The 24321-nt window shown below is 49.9% G+C and overlaps 1 protein-coding gene across 1 annotated transcript in view; it reads right to left on the reverse strand.

Annotated features, from left to right (window-relative positions):
* The window catches only part of LOC140390314 (E3 ubiquitin-protein ligase TRIM39-like), a 46498-nt gene that overhangs the window by 10030 nt on the left and 12147 nt on the right, over positions 1-24321 (reverse strand). Inside the window, exons 2-5 of the mRNA XM_072475369.1 lie at positions 18608-18703; positions 16617-16844; positions 3374-3396; positions 1622-1737 (exon numbers count right to left, since the gene is read on the reverse strand). Coding sequence (XP_072331470.1) covers positions 1622-1737; positions 3374-3396; positions 16617-16844; positions 18608-18703 — 463 coding nt within the window. The remainder of the gene's footprint in view (positions 1-1621; positions 1738-3373; positions 3397-16616; positions 16845-18607; positions 18704-24321) is intronic.

Below are 24321 nucleotides of genomic sequence, written 5' to 3' on the forward strand. Positions count from 1 at the left end.
CAAATGGCCTTCGTGGAGAGCGCTTGGGGCAAATGCTTCTGTGAAATCGGAATCCAATTCTTCATCCCCCCCCCCCCGTTTATAATTCTGTTGCCTCCTCCAGCCCCAACACCCCTCCCTATTTTTGTAACCTCCTGCCGTCTCACTCTCTGTCATCTCCTCCAACGCCTATATCCCACCCTATTTCTGTAACCTTTTCCACCCCTATCCCCACTCACCCCTCAGTATAAGAATGTCAGTCCCTCTCCCACTCCCCTCACAGCACCCCCACTCCCTTCACTGTGAGAAAGTCAGCCACTCCCCCACTCCCCTCACTGTGAGAATGACAGCCCCCCCCCCCCCCCCCACTGTGAGAAAGTCAGCCCCTCCCCCACTGTGAGAAAGTCAGCCACTCCCCCCACTGTGAGAAAGTCAGCCCCTCCCCTCACTGTGAGAAAGTCAGCCCCTCCTCCACTCCCCTCACTGTGTGAGAACGATAGCCTCTTCCTCACGTCCCTGTTGATTAAGATATAATTAATGACCAGGGCACTAGGGCAAACACCCCTGCTCGCTTTCCGAAATTTTGACTTGGGATTTTTCATGTCTCCTCCCGAGAGTGGAACATCTGTTCGGAATTGGGAGAGACTCTGGCACTGTGGCACTCCCTCAGTACGGCACTGCCAGTGTCAGCCTGTCAGAAGTCATGTCTCAGATGCAAGACTCAAAACAAAACTTTCTAACTCTGAGGCAGATGTGTTACCACGGGGGGGGGGGGGGGGGTTTGAGAAGAACAGAGGTAACGTTTTGGGTCCTTGACGAAGAGTCATCCGGACTCGAAACATTCGCCCCACTCTCGCTCCACAGATGCTGTCGTGACCTGCTGAGGTTTTCAGAATCTTTGTTTCAAATTCCAGCGTCCGCAGTAATTTGCTTTTATCTTAGTGAGGCGCTGGATTGAGTCCAGCCTTTCGCATCCCCTCTACGGCTTTTCTGGGCAGTAATTTACCACTACAATACACAACGGGAGCTTTTATCCTGATCAATCCTGCCTTCTTTTAATAAAACAGACCCAGTAATCTGTCGAAGCAAGGTCCCGCCCGGGCTTAATCGCCCAGGGAAGGCTAGACCGGCTGGGCCTGTGTCCTTTGGAGTTTAGAAGAATGAGGGGTGAAAGTATTGAAGCATATGAGAGGGGACTTGACAGGGTGGAGGCTGTAAGGATGCTTCCCCTTATGAGAGAGATGGGAATTAGGGGTCACAGTTTTAACATCAAAAGGGTCTCCCAGTTAAGATGAGCTTCAGGAGAAATGTTTTCCTCACAGAGGGTCGTGAGTCTTTGGAACTCTCTTCCCCAGAGAGGGGTGGAGACGGGCTCATTAAATATTTTGAGGCAGAGGTAGATAAATTCTTGACGACAAGGGAGTCAAAGGCTCATCGGGGCTTAGCGAGAATGTGGGGTTGAGAGACCATGATCATATCAGCCATGGTCTTATCCAACGGTGGCGCAGGCCCGAGCGGCCTACCGAATTTGTACGCTCATTAACAAAGCCAGTCTGTTGCAGGGAGCCTCGCGATCCCATTGACAGATTGTCACCAGTGAAATTGCAGGGCCTCTGCTAGCTCCCGTTTGCGCGTCACCCACCTGTATCCAGCAGCTTCCTCAGCTTTTTCCACACCCGGTATTCCATGGGTCCCGAAAACTTCCCGAATGGCACCTTGTGCATTATCAGCACCGGAGTGGGTAGAGTGTTGGCCAGTCTGCAAGACAAGCCAACGGCGGGTTATCATGGAAAGCAATTCTGCTCTGCGGGCCCTTTAGACTGCAGGAAGAGGCCTTTCATCCCATCCAGCCCGTGCTTGCGCTCTGCAGAGCAATCCGGTCAGCTCCTCTCCCAATCACCCGCCCTCCAAACTGCAACATTGGCCCCATTTATCCACTTTCCCGTGACGCCCTCACCTAACACAAGGCTCTTCTGAAGCTGTCGACCGTGACATTTTATTCTTCAGCTCCTGTAGTGCGCACCTCTCTCGGATGCCAAACAGCCCGTTTTTAAAATTGTTCATGCGATGTGTGGGTGTCGCTGGCTGGGTCTGCATTTCTTGCCTGTCCCTATTTGCCCTTGACCCGAGTAGCTTGCTGGGTCATTTCAGAAGGCATTTTAGAGCCAACAACATTTCTGTGGATCTGGAGTTTCGTTTCCCTGAAGGGTATCAGTGAGCCAGATGGGGTTTCGCAACAATGGCTTTTCATGGGTCACCATTGGGACCAATTCCAGATTTTTATTGAATCAACATTTCTCCATCTGCCGTGGGTGAGATTTGAACCCGGGTGACCGGAGCAATACCTTGGGACTCTGGATTGCAAGTCCAGCGACAGGATTACTACACCACCGCCTCCTCACATAGACCTCCTTGAGACATGTAGTTCTATAACCAACACCTTTCCAACTCGTGGAAACAGCTTCTCCTTGTGCATTCCTATGTACAGAACCCTTCACGATATTCAACACTTCCAATGAATACCCACCTGGAGAGACGGTGGCATAGTGGTATTGTCACCATGACGACCATGAAAACAGGTGTAGTGGTATTGTCACCATGACGACCATGAAACCACACGTCGTGGTATTGTCACCATAACGACCATGAAACCAGGCGTAGTGGTATCGTTACTATGACGATCATGAAACCAGGCGTAGTGGTATTGTCACCATGTTGACCATGAAACCATTGTCGATTGTTGTAAAACCCACCTGGTTCACTAATGTCCTTTAGGGAAGGAAATCTGCCGTCGTTACCCGGTCTGGCCTACATGTGACTCCAGACCCCACAGCAATGTGGTTGACTATTAAAAGACGCTCTGAAATGGCCAAGCCATTGCTGAACAAGGGGAATTAGGGACGGGCAATAAATGCTGGCACATGCAATGAATTTTTTTTAAAACCTTCTCCGTTCTGGGGAGAACTACCTCAATTTCTGCAGTCTCTCTCAGCCCCTGTTTATTGGTAGCAACTCTCCTCCGTACCCTGTCCATGGTGTTGACATCCTTCCTAAAGTGAGGTGCCTAGAAGTGGTTACAACACCGCACAAGAAGCCAAAACAGTTCTTCATCAAAGCTCTGGCGTCGCCTTGCAGCTTTTGTACTCTATTTCTCTACTGATAAAAGTCAAGGGATCGGGTATTTGGCTTGAATATTTGAACCGTTTTCCCAATTTGGCCTGCCACCTTTAAAGATTTTTGCTTTCATATATCCCCCCCCCCCCCCCATCTCACTGTTCCTGCACCCCTTCAAAACTGTGCCATTCCGTTCACATCGCCTGACCAAATTCTTCCAGCCAAAATGCATCACATCATATTTCTCTGCCTTGAACTTCATCTGCCGTGGTGTGCTTACCTTGTTTGTATGTCCTTTAGGCCCTGAAAAATAGAAACAAGAGTCCTCGGTTACTGCCGTGGAGGTCAGGAGAACTGAGCCGAAGAGTATTGTGCAGAATAATACTTTGAATAAGATACTTCTATTTATGTACAGTATGAAGCCAAAATACTGGAAATCTGAAGTAAAAAAAAATGCTGGAAGTGCTCAGCAGGTCCAGCAGTATCAGTGGCGAGAAACGCAGTTACACATTCATCAGAAGTGCGAGGTCACCTCAAGTCGAACGCTGGGTGGGGTTTTCCGGCCCTTCCATTCGGTGGGATCTTCTGGTTCCACCGAAGATGGGTTTCCCATGGCTGCAGCTGAGGTGCCATCGACTTCGGCGGGACCAGAAGATTCCATAGTTGGCCAATGGCACCCGTCACCGTGGGGGTGGGGAGAAATCCCAGCCGTTAAACTGTTTTTTTCATCAGAGGCTGCCTGAGCTACTGAGCATTCCCAGCATTTTTTGTTTTTATTCGTTTATTTGTTCAGTGCTTTTTGCAGCCCATCAGATGTCTCAAAGCACCTGTACAGTCCGATCAGTCTTGAATGTAGACACAGTTGTATGTGGGAAACACAGCCGCTAGCTGACACTCACAAACAGGAATGTGATAAAGGTCGGGTGATCTGCTTTTTTTCGTGTATGTTGATTGAGTGGGTGAATACGGTGGCACTGTGGCTAGCACTGCTGCTTCACAGCGCCAGAGGGTCTGATTCAATTCCAGCCTCAGGTGACTGTCTGTGTGGAATTTGCACTTTCTCCCCGTGTGTGCGTGGGTTTCCTCCGGGTGCTCCGGTTTCCTCCCGCAGTCCAAAGATGTGCAGGTTAGGTTGATTGGCCATGATAAATTGCCCTTAGTGTCCAAAATGTCAGGTGGGGCTATCGGGTTATGGGGATAGGGCGAGGGCGTGGGCCCAGGTAGGGTGGTCTTTCAGAAGGTCGTGCAGACTGGATGGGCTGAATGGCCTCCTTCTGCACGGTAGTGATTCTATTGGTCAGGTCACAACTGCCCAGCCGTTCTTTGCAATAGTGCCTCAAGAGTCATTTACAATGACCTGAGAGGACAGGCAGGGCCTTGGTAACCTTTCCTTCAAAAGGTGACATCTCTGACAGCAGTGGAGCGAGCTTCAGCATGGACATGTGGTGTTCTGCCTTCTTTCTCAGTCTGGGACTTGAACTCAGAATTTCATTTTTCTCTGGATTTTCAGACAGCAGGCGAATTTCTCGGACGCTGTGAGCTGTCTGCTTGGTCAGGGAGGCACGTCCATCCTTGCCCCAATTGAGGGTCTTAAGCAATCAATTGTTGAGCACTTCGGGGCTGTTTCCAGCCCGGCCTCCATTTTCCGACTGGCGGGATGGGATTCAGGGGCTGGTGGGAATCCCGAAAACTAACCCGGTTCAGGCCTTAGGTGAGAAGGGTAGGGGTGCCCTTATCAGCAGCCATCCGTCAATCAATTACACAGGCACAGATTAGCTGCTCGTACTCACAGGGTGGGAGCTTGCTGTGGGCAAAATGGCTGCCACATTTCTGACAACCCGATGGTGACTATGCTGGAAAAGTACTTCATTGGCTGTGACACGGTTTAGGACATCATGTGGACGGGAAATGAATGTTTCTTTTTCTGTCTCTTTCCCAGCATTTAACCCTCTGGTCTAACTGCCCAATTTCAGTTTGCCACCTCTTAATACTCCATCATGGTGTCTGACTGGGCCATGTAACTTGCTCCTTACTCACCCACCCGCATCCCTCCTCCCTCCCCCCACACCCTCCTCCACCGCTGGCCACCCATCAGTGCTTTGTGGGCCACTTCTTTGAGGTAAAGTATCCACTTCTCTCGCTTCACTTTTCCAAAGCCAGCTTTCAGTTCAAGGTTTTTTTTTTGTAAATTATTTTTATTGATTCTCCAAAAGAGGAAAAGAGGCAAACAAAGTACAAGACAGTAGCACAACGCATCTCCCCCAACAAACAGACAAACGAACAAAAACTATACAAAAAAACCTCAGTAAAATTAAGTCAACAGTAATTTCCTTAAAAGAGACAAATGGTTTACTTTGAATCTTTTACAGTGCAGAAGGAGGCCATTCGGCTCACTAAATCTGCACTGATCCTGTGAAAGAGCACTCCACCTATGCTCATTTCCCCGCCCTATCCCCCTAACCTCACACAACCTGCACAACTTTGGACACTAAGGGGTAATTTAGCAAGGCCAATCCACCTAACCTGCACATCTTTGGACTGTGGGAAGAAACAGGAGCACCTGGAGGAAACCCACGCAGACACGGGGAGAACATGCAAACTCCACACCGCCAGTGATGCAAAGCAGGAATCAAACCCGGGTCCCTGGTGCTGTGAAGCAGCAGTGCTAACCACTGTGCCACCATTCCATCTACAGAAAGATTTCTCAATGGACCCTCTTATGGCATACCTAATTTTCTTCAAATATAGAAGAGACTTTAAGTCTTCCAACCAGGATGGAGCTGTGGATGGCTTGGGGGACGTCCAGGTTAATAAAATCCACCTGCGGCCTATTAATGAAACAAATGCAATGACCTCTGCCTCAATCCTAGTGAGACTGACCAGAGCAGGTGACAGGCCGAATATGGCTATCAAAGGACAAGGTCAATATCTATAACTTTGCAAAGAGTGTCAGAGAAGGATGACCAAAACCAGCAAACTTCGGGTGAAACCAGAACATGTGGGTATGGTTTGGAGGGGCGAGTGACTCCTGTTGCATTTGTTGCTTGTGTTGGAGAAAAATGTATTAATTCTGGCCTTGGCAAAGTGAATTCTGCGCAGAACTTTAAACTAAATTAAGCTTAACCGAGCACCGGAGGATGTGGAGTTCAACCTAAAAAGGGCCTCCTCTCGTCCTTAAGGGTCGAGCCCAAGCTCCCCTTCCCTAATCATTTCTTACCTTATGGAGATGGGAGAGTGCATGAGATCGTACAACCTTGAAATAGAATCACAGCTGGTGTGAGGCAGTGACAATGCCCCAATAATCAACTTGGACGTAGTTGAGGGAAGGAAAGACAGAGCGACCGGTAAAAACTAGATTGAGGCAAATTAAATTTGGCTGCAAGCTCGCTAAAGCTGGCAAAGTCCCCATCCACAAACAGATCAGTAAAACGTTTGAGTCCCTTCTTCTTCCACAGGGCAAACTCGGAGTCCAGCATGGAGGGCAAGAATAAATGGTTTTTAATTTTCTAATAGCAAAAGAGTGGGAAGATTAAAATGCTGACAAAATTGTTTCCATATTAAGGCAGGAAGGGAGGATCAGCCACAGGAATGACACCATGTTAAAATCTTTTGAATATTGGCTGTCCGATAACAGAACAGTAGGTTAAGAAGAGCTAGCCCACCACCACATCTCCCTCTTTGAAGTGTCGCATGACGGACCCTAGGAGTTCTGCCTGCCCAGATAAACATTGTTAACAGCTTGTTAACCATTAAAAAATAATGATTCTGGTTGAAAAATAGGGAGATGGGAATCTGGGCAGAATGTTCATTTCCATGGTTGGAATTCTACCGACTAAGGAAAGAGCCAAAATGTCCCAGCGCTTCAAATCTGCTTTAATTTTGGTAACCAGGCTTGTGAGATTTCATAGAATCATAGAATTTACAGTGCAGAAGGAGGCCATTCGACCCATCGAGTCTGCACCGGCCCTTACAAAAGGCACCCTACTCAAGCCCACTACTCAACCTTATCCACGTAACCCAGTAACCCCCACTTAACCTTTTTGGACACCAAGGGCTATTTAGCATGGTCAATCCACCTAACCCGCACATCTTTGGACGGTGGGAGGAATCCGGAGCACCCGGAGGAAACCTACACAGACGCGGGGAGAACGTGCAGACTCCGCACAGACAGTGACCCAAGCTGGGAATCGAACCTGGGGCCCTGGAGCTGTGAAGCAACTGCGCTAACCACCATGCTACCGTGCTGCCCCACGGTACGGTTCTATGAAGAGTCGCAAAGAGTGCATTATGTTCACATCCAAGTAGCAAAAACCAGCACCTGATAGAGAAAACGGAAACTCTCCTGGGGGGGATTTGTTTGGGATTGGAGTTTATTGGAAAACACTCCGTTCATTGATATTCAATTTATAGCCAGAGAACGAGCCAAAGGCACTCAAAATCTTCATTATGCCATCAACACTGGAAACACAGTGAGATATAATAAAAGGTCATTAGGACGCAAGGTGGGGGGCAGCATGGTGGAAGTGCCCCATGGCTGCTGCTGCCCCATGGCGCAAAGGTCCCAGGTTCGATCCTGGCTCTGGGTCACTGTCCGTGTGGAGTTCGCACATTCTCCCCGTGTTTGCGAGGGTTTCGCCCCCACAACCCAAATGTTGTGCAGGGTAGGTAGATTGGCTTCGTTAAATTGCCCCTTAATTGGAAAAAATGAATTGGGCACTCTAAATTTATTTTTAAAAAGGACGCAAGGTGACCACACGTGTTGGAAGGATACCCTTTAGCAGTGCGGACGACTTTATTGCTATTGATAGGGGTTCCATCACCAGGGCAAAGAGCAGTAGAGACAAAGGGCACCCTCGATGGGTTCCCCTGGATAAGGGAAAGCGTGTGGAGAGATAGTGTGCACACTAGCAGCAGGGGAGGTATAAAGGAGGTGAATCCATGAACTAACTCCTGGACCAAACCCAAATTTACCCAAAATTGCAAACAGCTAATCCCACTCCATTCGATTAGAAGCCTTCTCCACATCCAGAGAGACGACAACATCAGGGACAGCCGAGGCAGTTGGGGAAAGTATAATGTCAAGACGATAACATAAATTTGAGGATAATTGGCTTTACAAAGCATGTTTGATCATTAGATATTATATCAGGAAGATATGGCTCGAACCGGCACGCTACTACTGCAGCTTACAGCTTTATTGCTTTTAAAAGAGAGATAGGCCGATATGAGCCACATTTTTCATAGTCCCTGTTACTTAAGTATAAGTGAAACAGAAGCTCGAGTCAACGTAGGGGACAGAGAACTGTGAGATAACGAGTCATTAAACATATCTAGCAATAAGGGCGCAAGTTGAGTGGAGAATCTTTTATAAAAGTCAATTGGGAAGCCGTCAGGATCTGGGCCTTACCACTTTGCATCAACTTAATGCAGTTTGTTGACTCATTCAGGTTCTAAGGGTCATCTAATTCCCTTGCTCCTGCCTACATCTATAGGTAATGGCCGGGATTCTCCGATCCCGTGGCCAAGTTCTGACGCCGGAGTCAAAAGCGGCGCGAGGCATTCCGGCATCAATGGGCCTCTAGGCCCACATATTCCCAGGGGGCTAGTATGGCGGCGAAGTGGTGTCCGCTGCTCCGGCGCGCCAAGGACGGCACAGGTCCACGCTTGTGCGCCACCGCTGGTGCGAGTCCGCACATGCGCGTGGGTTCCCGTCTCCGTGCCGGCCCCCAGGCAATATGGCTGAGCCCTACAGGGGCCAGGCGCGGAGGAACATAGGCCCCCCCCCCCTCCACAGAATTAGCCCGCCCGCCGATTGGTAGGCCCTGATTGCGGGCCAGGCCACCGTGGAACCCCCCCCTCCCCGGAGTCGGATCCCTTCACCCCCCCCCCCCCCCACCAGGACGGTCTCCGCAGCCAGAACTCAGAGGTCCTGCCGGGTGGGACCATACATAACCCACGCCGGCGGGACTTGGCCAAACTCAGCGGGCACTTGGCCCGTCGAGACGTTGAGAATCGCCGGGGGGGCCATTTTCAACCGCCACGGTGACCCCGCGGGCGCTGGAGAATCGTCGCCTGAGAATTGGCGGCCCAGCGTCGGAGCGGCGTGGCGCCATTCTCTAATATGTCCAAACTATTTAGGAAGTTAGCCAATGTCATGCTATCCGACAGGAGATCAGATTTCCCGAGGTTACGATAAAAGGAAGCAACGGTCAAATTAATATCAGAGAGTTCAGTAGCAAGATTGTGGGAGGAGTCATAGACCTGGGAGACAAAACCGAGAGGTAGCCTGGCGCCTGAGTTGGTGGGCGAGTAGGCGGCCAGCTTGGTCTTCGTATTCATAAAATGGCCACCTTGAATCTTGTAACATGTGCACAGCTTTATTCATGAAAAGTAAGTCAAACTGGGTCTGGAGCTTTAGCCTGTCTACATATAACTCAGGGGTGGGGGTAATGGAATATTGACAGTCCATTTCTAAAATTGAATCCACCCATTCTTATTTGTTTGATAATATATGCACTGTAAGAACCGCCTTGAAGGTCTCCCATAATACTGATGGGGTGGTGGAATCAGATGTGTTTGTTTTAATAAAACCATCTATACTAGTGAATCTAGATGAACAAAAATCCTATTAAATAGTAGGGTCGTGTTAAATCTCCATGGAGACCGAGTTTTAGCTTTGGATGCAAGAGCCGGGTCAAGGGAGTGAGACATGCGGTCTGATATAATTATGGCATAAAATCGGCAGTTTTAACTTTCTGTCAAAGAAAAATTAAATAATCGATGCGTGAGTAAGCATGGTGGACTTGAGAGAAGTAGGAAAAGTCCTTTGTGACCAGGTGGAGGAAATGCCAAGTGTCCACACAACCCATTTGAATCATAAAGGTGCAGAGAGTCTTGGGATCGCTGGAGAGGGTGAAAGTCTTTGGACTCGACTGATCCAGCTTTCGATCTATAACGCAGTTTAGGTCCTCTCCAAAAATAAGGTGATGGGTGTCTAGATTAGGAAGGGAAGACAGAAGCGATGTGATAAATTTTGTATCGTCTCACTTCGGGACGGGTTTAGAAAAGTGCCGAGGTATTGTATAATGTCCACCAGGGTCGGAGATTACATTTAAGGGGGAGAATTTTTGTTAATCAAAATTCCTGCCCCTCCAGCTCAGCTATTATAGTTGGAGTGAAACAGTTGGCCAACAAATGCTTTATAGGGCAGCACGGTGGCGCAGTGGTTAGTGCTGCTACCTCACGGCGCCGAGGTCCCAGGTTCGATCCCGGCTCTGGGTCACTGACCGTGTGGAGATTGCACATTCTCCCCGTGTTTGTGTGGGTTTAGCCCCCACAACCCAAAGATGTACAGGGTAGGTGGATTGGCCACACTAAATTGCTCCTTAATTGTAAAAACTGAATTTGCTACTCTAAATTTTTTTTTTTTTAAAAAGCAAATGCTTTATGCAATCTGGTGTGATCTTTAACACAAAGATGCGTTACTTGAAGGAATGCAACGTCAGTGTTAAGGCTCGTGGGATGTGAAAACACTTTGGAATGTTTTACTGGGCCATTCAACCCCCAAACCTTCCATGTGACTAATCTGACCGAGAGCCCGGTACCATCCTGACCGCCTGAGCAAGTCATACATATAGCAAGGCTTTGTAAAAGGGTCAGTTTACGTAACAAAAACACAAAAAGGTCCTTGATTACTGTCAAGGCAGGAAATCCCTCCCACTTCACTCCATCCCCAGAACAATCATCACATTCCCAAACCACAAGAACAAAAACCAAACAGTGTGATAATAAACCTTTAACTAAATAAAACATGAATCAAATCCTTATCTGGCCATTGTAAACAAGACGATTAGAAGGTAGTCCTTTTTATATGACATCTGTTTACGAACCAATGTTGGTAATGGGGCTTACCCCTGACATATGAACTACGTTATATAACACACCACTGGAAAGTTGCTTGTTCGAACCGCGTAGTAAGAGCTCTCGTACAAACAACAATTGGACATGCCCTTCATTTTGAGCATATGAAATGGCCATTACAGGCATTGAAACAAACACCTAAAACAATACCACAAACGTACTGAGCCCGTCAAGAATTAAGTATGTATCACTGAAGCAAATCATTTGCCTCGCCCGGTGTGTCAAGAAGTGTTCTTCACCATTAAATGTGGTACGGAGGCGGGCAGAGTGAATTAGACAAAAGCTAATTATTTTCTTGTACAGTGTGGATTTGATGTTAAATGCTGCTCGCCTTCTTGTCGGGTCTGCATTCATGTCTTGGTAGTTCCTGACTAAGTGGCCTTGGTAAGTAACATTGTGCTCCTTTGCCCATCACAAAACAAGCTCCTTATCTTTGTAGCAATGGGACTGGACTACAAAGGCGCATGGGGGAGTGTCACCAGGGCATGGTTCGGCCTAAGGGTATGGTGGGCTCAGTCTAGCTTTGGGTTTGAGGGAACGTATCTTCTTCCATCTCCTTTTCCAATAATTCCGACATAAACTGTGTTTGTGTTCGGGCCTCAGTCCCTTCTAGTAGACCAACAATGCGTACGTTTTATCGTCTTGATCGGTTTTCCAGGTCATTGACTTTGCTCTGCAATGGCACACTGTCCTTCGTCGCCGCAGTCAGTGTGGACTCCCAGTGCACACAGATCCTGTCCCTGTGGCCCGAAAGGGCCGCCTCGATGTCGGTAAAAGTGCTGGCTTGTGAAACTACAGCGAATGAATGGTGTCAAGGGAGGACTGAATGGCACCCGGCGATTTTTCCAGAGATTTGTTTTCAGCTCCAGAGCCATCGGGACTTTGTCGAGCTCAGGGACCAGAATTTTGCTCAGAGTTTCGGTTGTTAGAAGGGGGTGGGAGCAGGCTGCCATCTTAACTGTAGCCGCCTTTATCTTTATTATTTAATATTTTGCGGCCCGTATGTTTTTAATTCTTGGGCATATTTTTTTTAAAACCTGCGACCTGGGTGTTTAACTTTGTTTTCACGGCGGCAGATTACAATAGGCTTTCGTATTAAGAAGAAATTTATGAAAAGAATTATCGGGGGGGGGGGGGGGGGAACATCACATGCGTTTACCCTACATCACGCAAGCGCCATTCCTCAGGCTAGCAGACTTGATACAGAGATTAAAATAAAGGGAACTTCTTTTTCAGTTGGGAAAAGTAAATATTTCCAGTGAAGAAAAAGAATTACTGCTGTCGGGAAGATCTAACAGAGAAAAACAAGCTCAGTTCAAGTTTCTGCTCGAACCCCATTGGGGTGGGCACGAGTAGAGACAGGTTTTAGAGCACAATTATTCATTTGTTCCCCCCCTACATTAAAAAATATTCCTCAGTGTAGTCAAGAATGATGACCTGGCATAGTTTTATCAATACACTAATAAGCATTTTAAATAAATATTCAGCTCATCGCATGTGAGCAACTGATCTAAATAAATGAAATACGTGACAGACAATCAGGTAATTTTCCTGGTGTACAATGGTCAGCTTCTGAGTAAATTAAATATTTATTTTATTTGAAAACTTTTATGGAGCCTCTTGCGGCTTTCGCACCTTAAATAAAAAGCCTAATTATTTTTCAAACAGGTCTCCATGAAGGCCCCAAATGCATTTAAGCCTCATTGGAGACTCCTCCCATCTTTTCTCCACCGGAACTCCACTATTTCCAATTCTTTTTTGAAATACACCCAATTTATTTTTTCCAATTAAGGGGCAATTTTGTGTGGCCAATCCACCTACCCTGCACATTTTTTTGGGTTGTGGGGGCGAAACCCATGCAAACACGGGGAGAAAGTGCAAACTCCGCACGGACAGTGACCCAGAGCCAAGATCGAACCTGGGACCTCAGCGCCGTGAGGCCGCAGTGCCAATCACTGCACCACAAGACCTGTTAACTCTACCATTGTAACCCCCCCTTCTCCCTCAAGTGCTTGACTAGCTTCCCTTTACCGCGTTTGAATGATTCACTGCAACCCCTCCCACCCCCTGAGGTAGTGGGTTCTCCAATCCACTCTTTGGATGAAGTAGTAGTGGTGTCATTTAAACCAGCATTTCAGGACAAGAGTCCCAACTCGCGCTTGAATGTCCTCAACCTTTTGACACTGTTTTGGCCAATTTCGAGCGATCTTGCAGAACCAGATTTTGTTCGCTCCTCCGGCTCTTTAAATTCTAACTCTGTACTGGGGGGGCGCGGGGAGGAGGAGGAGGAGCAAGGAAATTCTCCAAATCTGGGGGCAAAGGAAGTTTTTTTTTCAAATGTAACAGATTTTCTTTATGTTACAAACAGAAGCAAACGAGCCAGTCCGATTTCACAGGAACATCTTTGAGTCGAGACCTTAAGAAACGTTTCCTCGTGCTTGAGACAAACACAGCAAAAACTACACTTTATTACATTTGAGTGCAAGTATAAAACGGTTTATTATTTGTTTGAATATCCCACCTACGTTTATACCCTAAGTGGATTTGAAGTTTGCATTTATTATATTTAAATGAATTAGTTTATCTTGCAATTACACTTTGTAATATTCAAAACATAACTTTAATGGATTCCAAGATTTAAGCTGATAAAGTATTATATGGTAAATATGACCATGGGTTGAGGACTTAGTCTGCAAACCCCCTGGACCCTAACTCTTCTCGAATTATTATTTTTTAATATATTTTTATTCCAAATATAGCAAAACAAAGCAAAGACAATACAATGCATGAACAATAGAACAGGTAACTGTAGTAGAGCAAACAGTTTGTCCTTTATTGGTTCAACAGAGTAAACAATGCCCTCTCCCCTCCACCCGAGACCCTCCTGCCTATCTCCCCCCTACCCCCAGTTGCTGGTCACAAAGACAGCGATTAATGGTTTCCACCCTGCAGCATTACCCTTCCGATGACCCTCCAATAATAAATTAGATTTTCTCCAATCTGAGCAATTCTGCCAGGTCCGCCAGCCAGTCTGCGGCCCTAGGTGGCGCTGTGGATCTCCACCCCAACAGGACCATCACAGGCTATCAGGGAGGCGAATGCTACGACATCGGCCCTCTTGCCAAAGGAAGTTATTAAGGCTATCTGCAATTCCTTGGTCATTTCCCGACACGTCTCTCAGCAGGCCCATCTGTTTCCCTTTCGCCGCTCCCTGCATATATTTTGAGAAACATTTCACCTTCTCTAAAGTAAATATTTTTCCTAAACTCACTTGTGGAATTTTCGCGATGGGGGTGGGGGGGGGGATATATATCCTGATGCGGTGCCATATTTTTATGGAGTCACGAGTTTTACAACAGAGAAAGAAACCCGTCAGCCCACTGAGTCTGCACCAGCCATTAAACACCGATCTATTCTGATCTAGCACTTGGTCCATAGCCTTGCGTGCTGTGGCGCTTCAAGTACTCATCTAAATGCTTCTCAAATGTTGCAAGGGTTCCTGCCTCTAACACCCTTTCAGGCAGTGAGTTCCAGATTCCCATCACCCTCTGTCTCGGTGAAAAAGTTTCTCCTCAAATCCCCTCTAAATCTCTTGCCCCTTGCTTTAACTATGCCCCCTGGTGATTGGCCCCTCTACTAAGGGGAAAAGTACCTTCCTATCTACCCTATTTATGTCCTTCATAATTTTGTACACCTCAGCCTTCTCTACTCTAAGGAGAACAACCGCAAACTAACCAGCCTCTCTTCACAGTTGAAACACTCCAGCCCAGGCAACATCCTGGTGAATCTCCTCTGCACTCTTTCCAATGCAATCACATCCTTCCTATGGTATGGTGACCAGGACTGCACACAGTACTCCAAATGTGGCCTAATGAGAATTTTATATAATCGCCATCATAACCTCCCAGCTCGGGTAGTCTATGCTTCAGCTGTTGAAGGCAAGTATCCCATATGCCTCCTCGGGCGGCACCGTGGCACCATGGTTAGCACTGCTGCCTCACAGCGTCAAGAACCCAGGTTTGATTCCGGCCTCGGGTGACTGTCTGTGTGGAGTTTGCACTTTCTCCCCGCGTCTGCGTGGGTTTCCTCCGGGTGCTCCAGTTTATATATAACCTCCCACAGTCCAAAGGTGCGCAGGTTAGGTGAACTGGCCATTCAAATGTTGCCCAAAGATTAGGCGGGGTAACGAGATAGGAGGGTATTGGGCCTAGGTAGGGTGGTCTACCGGAGAAGGGGCCAGTGCAGACTCAATGGGCCGAATGGCCTCATTTTGCACTGTAGGGATTCTATGATTCAGCCACCTTACCTACTTGTCCTGCTGCCTTCAGGGACTCCTGGACATTTATCCCGAGGTCCCTCTGGTTTTCTGTGCTTCCTAGTGTCCTACCATTCATTGTGCACTCCCTTGTCTTGTTAATCCTCCCAAAATGCTTTTCATGGTTACATTCCATTTGTCACTGTTCTGCTCATCTAACCAGCCTGTCTATATCATCCTGTAATCTAAGGGTTTCCTCCTCACTATTTACCACACCATCAATGTTCATGTCATCTGTGAACTAACTTATCATGCCCCACATTCCCAGCAGAACTTTCCATTTCCTACCCATGATCTCTTCCCCCCACAGCACCTCTTTTCCATCGTTTCCGGGCCTACTCCAACCACCAGGAAAATGGCGCAACGGCCTGGTACACACACATGCTCTCACACGCGTGCACACACACGCACAAGATTCCTGAAGGTGAAATGTGCACACTCCCCCCACACAAAACAACTTGCATTTATACAGCACCTTTAATGTATTAACGCACCCCCAGGTGATTCGCGAGATTCAAGAAACAAGCATTGGACATTGAACTGACTTAAGGGACTAAGGAGTTACATGGGCAGGTGACCAAAAATTTGGTCAAAGAGGTTAGTATTAGTTAGCGCCTTGCAGGAGGAATTTGAGGTCGAGAGGCAGAGGGGTATCGGAATGGGAATTCCAGAGCTAAGGATCCAGATAGCTGAGGGCAGGACCACACAATGTTCTTTTTTAACACGTTTAGAGGCCCCAATTCATTTTTTACAATTAAAGGGCAATTTAGTGTGGCCAATCCACCTACCCTGCACATCTTTGGGTTGTGGGGCAAAAATCACGCAGACACGGGGAGAATGTGCAAACTCCACACGGAGTGACCCAGAGCCGGGATTGAACCTGGGACCTCAGCGCCGTGAGGCAGCAGGGCTAACTACCACCCCGGGCTGCACAATGGTGCAGTGATTAAAATTGCGAATGCTCAGGAGGCTCGAATTGGAGGAGAGCAGAGATTCAGGTCCGTTGAGTCAACGGAGCAGATTACAGGGACAGGGAGAGGCGAGGCCACAGAGGGATTTGAAAACTAGCTCGAGAATTTTAAAATTGAGCCTTTGCCAGGGTAGGTTAACGAGCGGGGGCTAGACGCAGTGGTTAGTGAGAGAACGCAAGTTAAGACACGGGTGGCGAAGGTTTGGATGGGCTGAAGCCTACGGATGGTGCAAAGCAAGCTCACCATTTGGAGGCTGAAAGGTGGCGGGGGGGTTCTAGCGAATTCAGATTGCCCTTGTGAAGCCTGATGGACCTCACCTTCAGATTGAGGACACCATCCTTCATCTGCCTCTCGATTTCGTGGATGTTATTCCGCAGAACTCTCAGCTCCTGGAACACCTCTTCGGTCATGTTCTGCAGCTTGCAGTTGGAGTCTCGCTCCTCCTGCCTCACTTGCTGAATCAGGTAGCTCTCCTCATCGTTCAGGTAGACATGGAGCTTGCGGAACGTGTTCTTGATCTGACACTCAGTCTGTCGTGCCCAGTCCTGCCATAGAGATTACAAAAAAAGGCGCAGCAGAAAATTAATTTGTTATTAATACCGGAGCTGGACAATCGTCTACACAAAACTGCTCCCCGTATTGTATCCTTAACACATTCATTTCTAGACTCCCTCCAATACCCCCATGTTACCCCTCCTGGAGCCCCTCAGAGGCCTTGGGATAACTTGAAACTTTGGATGAGGTTGCACGATGGACGATATAGAATTTGCCACCGGTCTTCCACAGCGGCCTCATTTCCTGAAGTAAATTCAGGAGGCAAACAAATTTAATACTCTGGCATTTTATACTCTCCACCCAAAATTAGAATGAGCCCCTTAGCATTATTCTGTCAACACATTATCTGCTCAGACAAACACCTTTATCTTTCATACACGTAATAATCACCAGCTCCTAATGTATCCTTGGTGCTCCCTCAGTACTGACACGCTGACAGTGCAGCATTCCCTGAGTACTGACCCTCTGACAGTGCTGCGCTCCCTGAGTACTGACCCTCTGACAGTGCAGCACTCCCTCAGTACTGACCCTCTGACAGTACAGCACTCCCTCAGTACTGACCCTCTGACAGTACAGCTCTCCCTCAGTACTGACCCTCTGACAGTGCAGCACTCCCTCAGTACTGACCCTCTGACAGTGCAGCACTACCTCAGTACTGACCCTCTGACAGTGCAGCGCTCCCTCAGTACTGACCCTGACAGTGCAGCACTACCTCAGTACTGACCCTCTGACAGTGCAGCACTCCCTCAGTACTGACCCTCTGACAGTGCAGCACTCCCTCAGTACTGACCCTCTGACAGTGCAGCACTCCCTCAGTGCTGACCCTCTGACAGTGCAGCACTCCCTCAGTACTGACCCGCTGACAGTGCAGCACTCTCTCAGTACTGACCCTCTGACAGTGCAGCACTCCCTCAGTACTGACCCTCTGACAGTACAGCATTTCCTCAGTACTGACCCACTGACAGCACAGCACTCCCTCAGTACTGACCCGTGACAGTGCAGCATTCCCTCAGTACTGACCCGTGACAGTGCAGCACTCCCTCAGTACTGACCCACTGACAGCGCAGCACTCCCTCAGTACTGACCCTCTGACAGTGCAGCACTCCCTCAGTACTGACCCTCTGACAATGCAGCACTCACTCAGTACTGACCCTCTGACAGTGCAGCACTCCCTCAGTACTGACCCTCTGACAGTGCAGCATTTCCTCAGTACTGACCCGCTGACAGTGCAGTACTCCCTCAGTACTGACCCGCTGACAGCGCAGCACTCCCTCAGTGCTGACCCGTGACAGTGCAGTGTGCTCTCAGTACTGACCCGCTGTGGGTGCAGCATACACACAAGCACATAGCCCAATATCCTTTGAGCTTCACAAAGAATCAAGGCCAAAAGGCTAACAGTGCAGAGGGGGAAATTATATTTATGGATCGGGGGCCCAACAGCAGTCAGCACATTATGGGAAAGAGGGGGAACAATGTGGTGAGAGAATATATATGAATTATCAAAGCGGATTATGTGTAATTACTGCAAGATTATGAGACAGGGTTTTTCTTTTAAACAGCAGCGAGGATAAATTTGTGTAGAAAGGTTTAATTAAATGTAAGGCATGCAATTAGCATCAGCTCATTAAACTGATGAATTAAATAAACATATGCAGACTTGCAATCGAGGTCTGTAGTGGGTGTCCACAACAGCAGATTGTCGAGTGTGAGGGCTCCCTCTGCTGCTCCCTCACTGCATTGCACATTATGTTACCTGTAACTTTGCCATGTACTTCTCCGATTTTGTTTTCAGTCCTTCGCATTTGGTTCTTCTGTCCTGAAGGGACTTCAGCGTACTTTCAATGTCTTCCTAAAAAGACAGAGGGAGAGCTTGTGTTATCTACTGGGATAATTCCATTGAGATAGCGCCAAATACTTCTAAATATGAATTCGACCAGACACTGCTCGTTTACCACTCTGAGACTGGGTGGGACCATAAGACCATAAGATATAGGAGCAGAAAGTGGGTCAGACACTGTCCTTTCCCCCTCTGGGACTGGGTGGGACAGTGGGTCAGACACTGTCCTTTCCCCCTCTGGGACTGGGTGGGACAGTGGGTCAGACACTGTCCTTTCCCTCTCTGGGACTGGGTGGGACAGTGGGTCAGACACTGTCTTTTCCCCCTCTGGGACTGGGTGAGACAGTGGGTCAGACACTGTCCTTTCCCCCTCTGGGACTGGGTGGGACAGTGGGTCAGACACTGTCCTTTCCCCCTCTGGGACTGGGTGGGACAGTGGGTCAGACACTGTCCTTTCCCTCTCTGGGACTGGGTGGGACAGTGGGTCAGACACTGTCCTTTCCCCCTCTGGGACTGGGTGAGACAGTGGGTCAGACACTGTCCTTTCCCTCTCTGGGACTGGGTGGGACAGTGGGTCAGACACTGTCTTTTCCCCCTCTGGGACTGGGTGAGACAGTGGGTCAGACACTGTCCTTTCCCCCTCTGGGACTGGGTGGGACAGTGGGTCAGACACTGTCCTTTCCCCCTCTGGGACTGGGTGGGACAGTGGGTCAGACACTGTCCTTTCCCTCTCTGGGACTGGGTGGGACAGTGGGTCAGACACTGTCCTTTCCCTCTCTGGGACTGGGTGAGACAGTGGGTCAGACACTGTCCTTTCCCTCTCTGGGACTGGGTGGGACAGTGGGTCAGACACTGTCCTTTCCCTCTCTGGGACTGGGCGAGACAGTGGGTCAGACACTGTCCTTTCCCTCTCTGGGACTGGGTGGGACAGTGGGTCAGACACTGTCTTTTCCCCCTCTGGACTGGGTAGGACAGTGGGTCAGACACTGGCCTTTCCCCCTCTGGTACAGGGTGAGACAGTGGGTCAGACACTGTCCTTTCCCCCTCTGGGACTGGGTGGGACAGTGGGTCAGACACTGTCCTTTCCCCCTCTGGGACTGGGTGGGACAGTGGGTCAGACACTGTCCTTTCCCTCTCTGGGACTGGGTGGGACAGTGGGTCAGACACTGTCCTTTCCCTCTCTGGGACTGGGTGAGACAGTGGGTCAGACACTGTCCTTTCCCTCTCTGGGACTGGGTGGGACAGTGGGTCAGACACTGTCCTTTCCCTCTCTGGGACTGGGTGGGACAGTGGGTCAGACACTGTCCTTTCCCTCTCTGGGACTGGGTGAGACAGTGGGTCAGACACTGTCCTTACCCCCTCTGGGACTGGGTGAGACAGTGGGTCAGGCACTGTCCTTTCCCCTCTGGGACTGGGTGGGACAGTGGGTCAGACACTGTCCTTTCCCTCTCTGGGACTGGGTGGGACAGTGGGTCAGACACTGTCCTTTCCCCCTCTGGGACTGGGTGGGACAGTGGGTCAGACACTGTCCTTTCCCCCTCTGGGACTGGGTGGGGCAGTGGGTCAGGCACTGTCCTTTCCCCCTCTGGGACTGGGTGGGGCAGTGGGTCAGGCACTGTCCTTTCCCCCTCTGGGACTGGCTGGGACAGTGGGTCAGACACTGTCCTTTCCCCCTCTGGGACTAAGTGGGACAGTGGGTCAGACATAGGCCTTTCCCCCTCTGGACTGGGTAGGACAGTGGGTCAGACACTGGCCTTTCCCCCTCTGGTACAGGGTGAGACAGTGGGTCAGACACTGTCCTTTCCCCCTCTGGGACTGGGTGGGACAGTGGGTCAGACACCGTCCTTTCCCCCTCTGGGACTGGGTGGGACAGTGGGTCAGACACTGTCCTTTCCCCCTCTGGGACTGGCTGGGACAGTGGGTCAGACACTGTCCTTTCCCCCTCTGGGACTGAGTGGGACAGTGGGTCAGATACTGTCCTTTGCCCCTCTGGGACAGGGTGGGACAGTGGATCAGGCACTGTCCTTTCCCCCTCTGGGACTGGGTGGGACAGTGGGTCAGACACTGTCCTTTCCCCCTCTGGGAATGGGTGGGAAAGTGGGTCAGACATTGTCCTTTCCCCCTCTGGGACTGGGTGGGCCCATGGGTCAGACACTGTCCTTTCCCCCTCTGGGACTGGGTGGGACAGTGGGTCAGACACTGTCCTTTCCCCCTCTGGGACTGGCTGGGACAGTGGGTCAGACACTGTCCTTTCCCCCTCTGGGACTGAGTGGGACAGTGGGTCAGATACTGTCCTTTGCCCCTCTGGGACAGGGTGGGACAGTGGATCAGGCACTGTCCTTTCCCCCTCTGGGACTGGGTGGGACAGTGGGTCAGACACTGTCCTTTCCCCCTCTGGGACTGGGTGGGACAGTGGGTCAGACACTGTCCTTTCCCCCTCTGGGACTGGGTGGGACAGTGGGTCAGACACTGTCCTTTCCCCCTCTGGGACTGTGTGGGACAGTGGGTCAGACACTGTCCTTTCCCCCTTTGGGACTGGGTGGGACAGTGGGTCAGACACTGTCCTTTCCCCCTCTGGGACTGGGTGGGACAGTGGGTCAGACACTGTCCTTTCCCCCTCTGGGACTGGGTGGGACAGTGGGTCAGACACTGTCCTTTCCCCCTCTGGGACTGGGTGGGACAGTGGGTCAGACACTGTCCATTCTCCCTCTGGGACTGGGTGGGACAGTGGGTCAGACACTGTCCTTTCCCCCTCTGGGACTGGGTGGGACAGTGGGTCAGACACTGTCCTTTCCCCCTCTGGGACTGGGTGGGACAGTGGGTCAGACACTGTCCATTCTCCCTCTGGGACTGGGTGGGACAGTGGGTCAGACACTGTCCTTTCCCCCTCTGGGACTGGGTGGGACAGTGGGTCAGACACTGTCCTTTCCCCCTCTGGGACAGGGTGGGACAGTGGGTTGATTGCCCTTGGACTATGCTGCCAGAATTGCCTGTAGGGTCCACTGGTTTGGGATGGACAAGTAAAATGATCCATCTGCTCAACCACTCCAACTCATATATCTATAACATAGAAACAGGACAAGGCCATTCAGCCCCTTCACTCTGTTGTCATTCAGTTAGATCCTGGTTGATGAGAGGCAGGAGATCCTGATGTGCGAAGAGGAGCTTTCTGACATCACCCCTGAACAGCGAAGTTGTAATTTTTAAAATTAGTTCCACTTGTTCCGGATACTCCTAACAGGAGTAGACAGCCAGATAGGGAGGAACTATCAAATCTTGGACTCAATTAGATCACCCTTTGATCTCCTACACAGGAGGGAAGACAAAGAACACAAGCTTCATCGGCACAAAATGGCCTCCTGATTTGATCTTCTTCAACCCTGGTTTCATCGTTAACCCTGCTGGAAAATGCAACGTCAGCTGTGACCCATGGTTTTGGAATGTCAAAGCAATTCCTCCTGAACGGGACCGCTTCTCGCTGGGGTGCCCATCCCGCAGGTAACTGTCATGCCTGAGCAGGCTCCATCCTGTGGACGCACCTCAATCAGCTCGGCAAACCCGCTCTTCCTACATCCATGGCAACCCCTTTTCCCGGTGCAATGTCCAGCCGGGTAGCAGAGGAAGGGAACCATATGGGATCAAAGAATTTGCAGTGCAGGAGGCCGCCATTTGGCCCATTGAGTCTACATTGGCCCCCAAAAGAGCACCCCACCTAAGCCCATAGCCCCACCCTATCCCCGTAACCTAGCAACCCCACCTACCGTTTGGACACTATGGGGCAATTTAGCATGACCAATCCACCTAACCCGCTCATCTTTGGACTGTGGGAGGAAACCGGAGCACCTGGTGGAAACCCATGCGCACACGGGAAGAACATGCAGACTCCGCACAGACAGTGACCCAAGCCGGGAATCGAATCTGGGACCCTGGAGCTGTGAAGCAACAATGCTAACCACTGTGCTACCGGGGAACAGCTTCAAGGAGGGGAAAGATAATGCTCTCAAGGGGCGGGCTGCGATGGGAGAGTCGATTTGGTGTGTGGGCTAACTGCGATGCCGCCTACGGAAGAATAGTTAATTCTTCCTCTGAGCTCAGGCAGAAGGAACATACTCTTGGATGGGGCCTGCTCAGGCGTGGCAGCTACCTGCGGGATGGGCACCACATCGAGAGCCGGCCACGTTCAGGAGGGATGGCTTTGACATTCCAAAACCATGGGCCACAGCTGACATTGCCCTCCCCATATTCCTCATTCTAGCATCCTGCAGTGTTTGTCAAACTAAACCGGGATTCAGCATTCCAGAGTATTCACTCACCAGACTCTTCCTTTCAACAGTAACATTTAAAAAAATGTATTTACAGGATGTGGCTGTCATTGGCTCGGCCCAGCATTCATTGCTCATCGCCAGTTAGAGAAGGTGGTGGTGAGTTGCCGTCTTGAACCACTGCAGTCCATGTGGTGTAGGTGCATCCACTGCGCTGTTAGAGAGGGAGTTCCAGGATTTTGACCCAGTGACAGTGAAGGAACGGCCAATGTCTTTCCAAGTCAGGGCGGTGAGTGGCTTAGAGGGGTACCTCCAGGTGGTGGGGCTCCCAGGAATCTGCTGCCTTTCTCCTTCTGGAGGTTGTGGGTTTTTGGAAGGTGCTGCCTAAGGAACCCTGGCGCGTTCCTACAGTGCATCTTGTAGATGGCACAGCGCTCTCTCTCACTTAACAAAATGACCCGGAGCGACATCGGAGCAGGCCATTCGGCCCGTTGAGCATGCTCACAGCTGAGCGCCCACCTCTTACTCCGTATTGCCAACCATTCGCCGTATCGCTTGATGTCAACTTTGATGAGGATTGTGGTGGCAACGAGCCAGAAGTGGGAGATAACTGTGAGCAGAAGGAAAATGTCCCCAACCTTCGGGTGTCGCAGGCCTAGAGCGCATCACAGGCATTGCAGTAGTTTGCAAGTGTGGTTACTGTGGCAGGAAATGCAACTACCTATTAGCACATCGGAGTGAGTGAAAGAGAGAACAACCAGATATAATCTGCAATGTAGATTGAGAGATTTATAAACCACGTTTATATCCAGCAGGATTTTTAGGCTTGTCTCTGGGTTAGTTAAACCACGGGCTGGACGTTATGTGCCTCCTGCTTGACACCAGGGACAACTGGTCCATAAAGGACAGCACTCCCTCAGTGCTGCACTGTAGCATCAGCCTGAACTTTGTGCTCGAGGGACAGCACGGTGGCGCAGTGGGTTAGCCCTGCTGCCTCACGGCGCCGAGGTCCCAGGTTCGATCCCGGCTCTGAGACACTGTCTGTGTGGAGTTTGCACATTCTCCCCGTGTTTGCGTGGGTTTCGCCCCCACATCCCAAAGATAGAACATAGAACATTACAGCGCAGTACAGGCCCTACAGCCCTCGATGTTGCGCCGACCTGTGAAACCACTCTTGATTCCATCTACACTATTCCCTTATCGTCCATATGTCTATCCAATGACATTTTGAATGCCCTTAGTGTTGGCGAGTCCATTACCGTTGCAGGCAGGGCATTCCACGCCCTTACTACTCTCTGAGTAAAGAACCTACCTCTGACATCTGTCTTATATCTATCTCCCCTCAATTTAAAGGTATGTCCCCTTGTG

Source organism: Scyliorhinus torazame, chromosome 14, assembly GCF_047496885.1.
Source record: "Scyliorhinus torazame isolate Kashiwa2021f chromosome 14, sScyTor2.1, whole genome shotgun sequence".
Classification (NCBI taxonomy): Eukaryota; Metazoa; Chordata; class Chondrichthyes; order Carcharhiniformes; family Scyliorhinidae; genus Scyliorhinus; species Scyliorhinus torazame.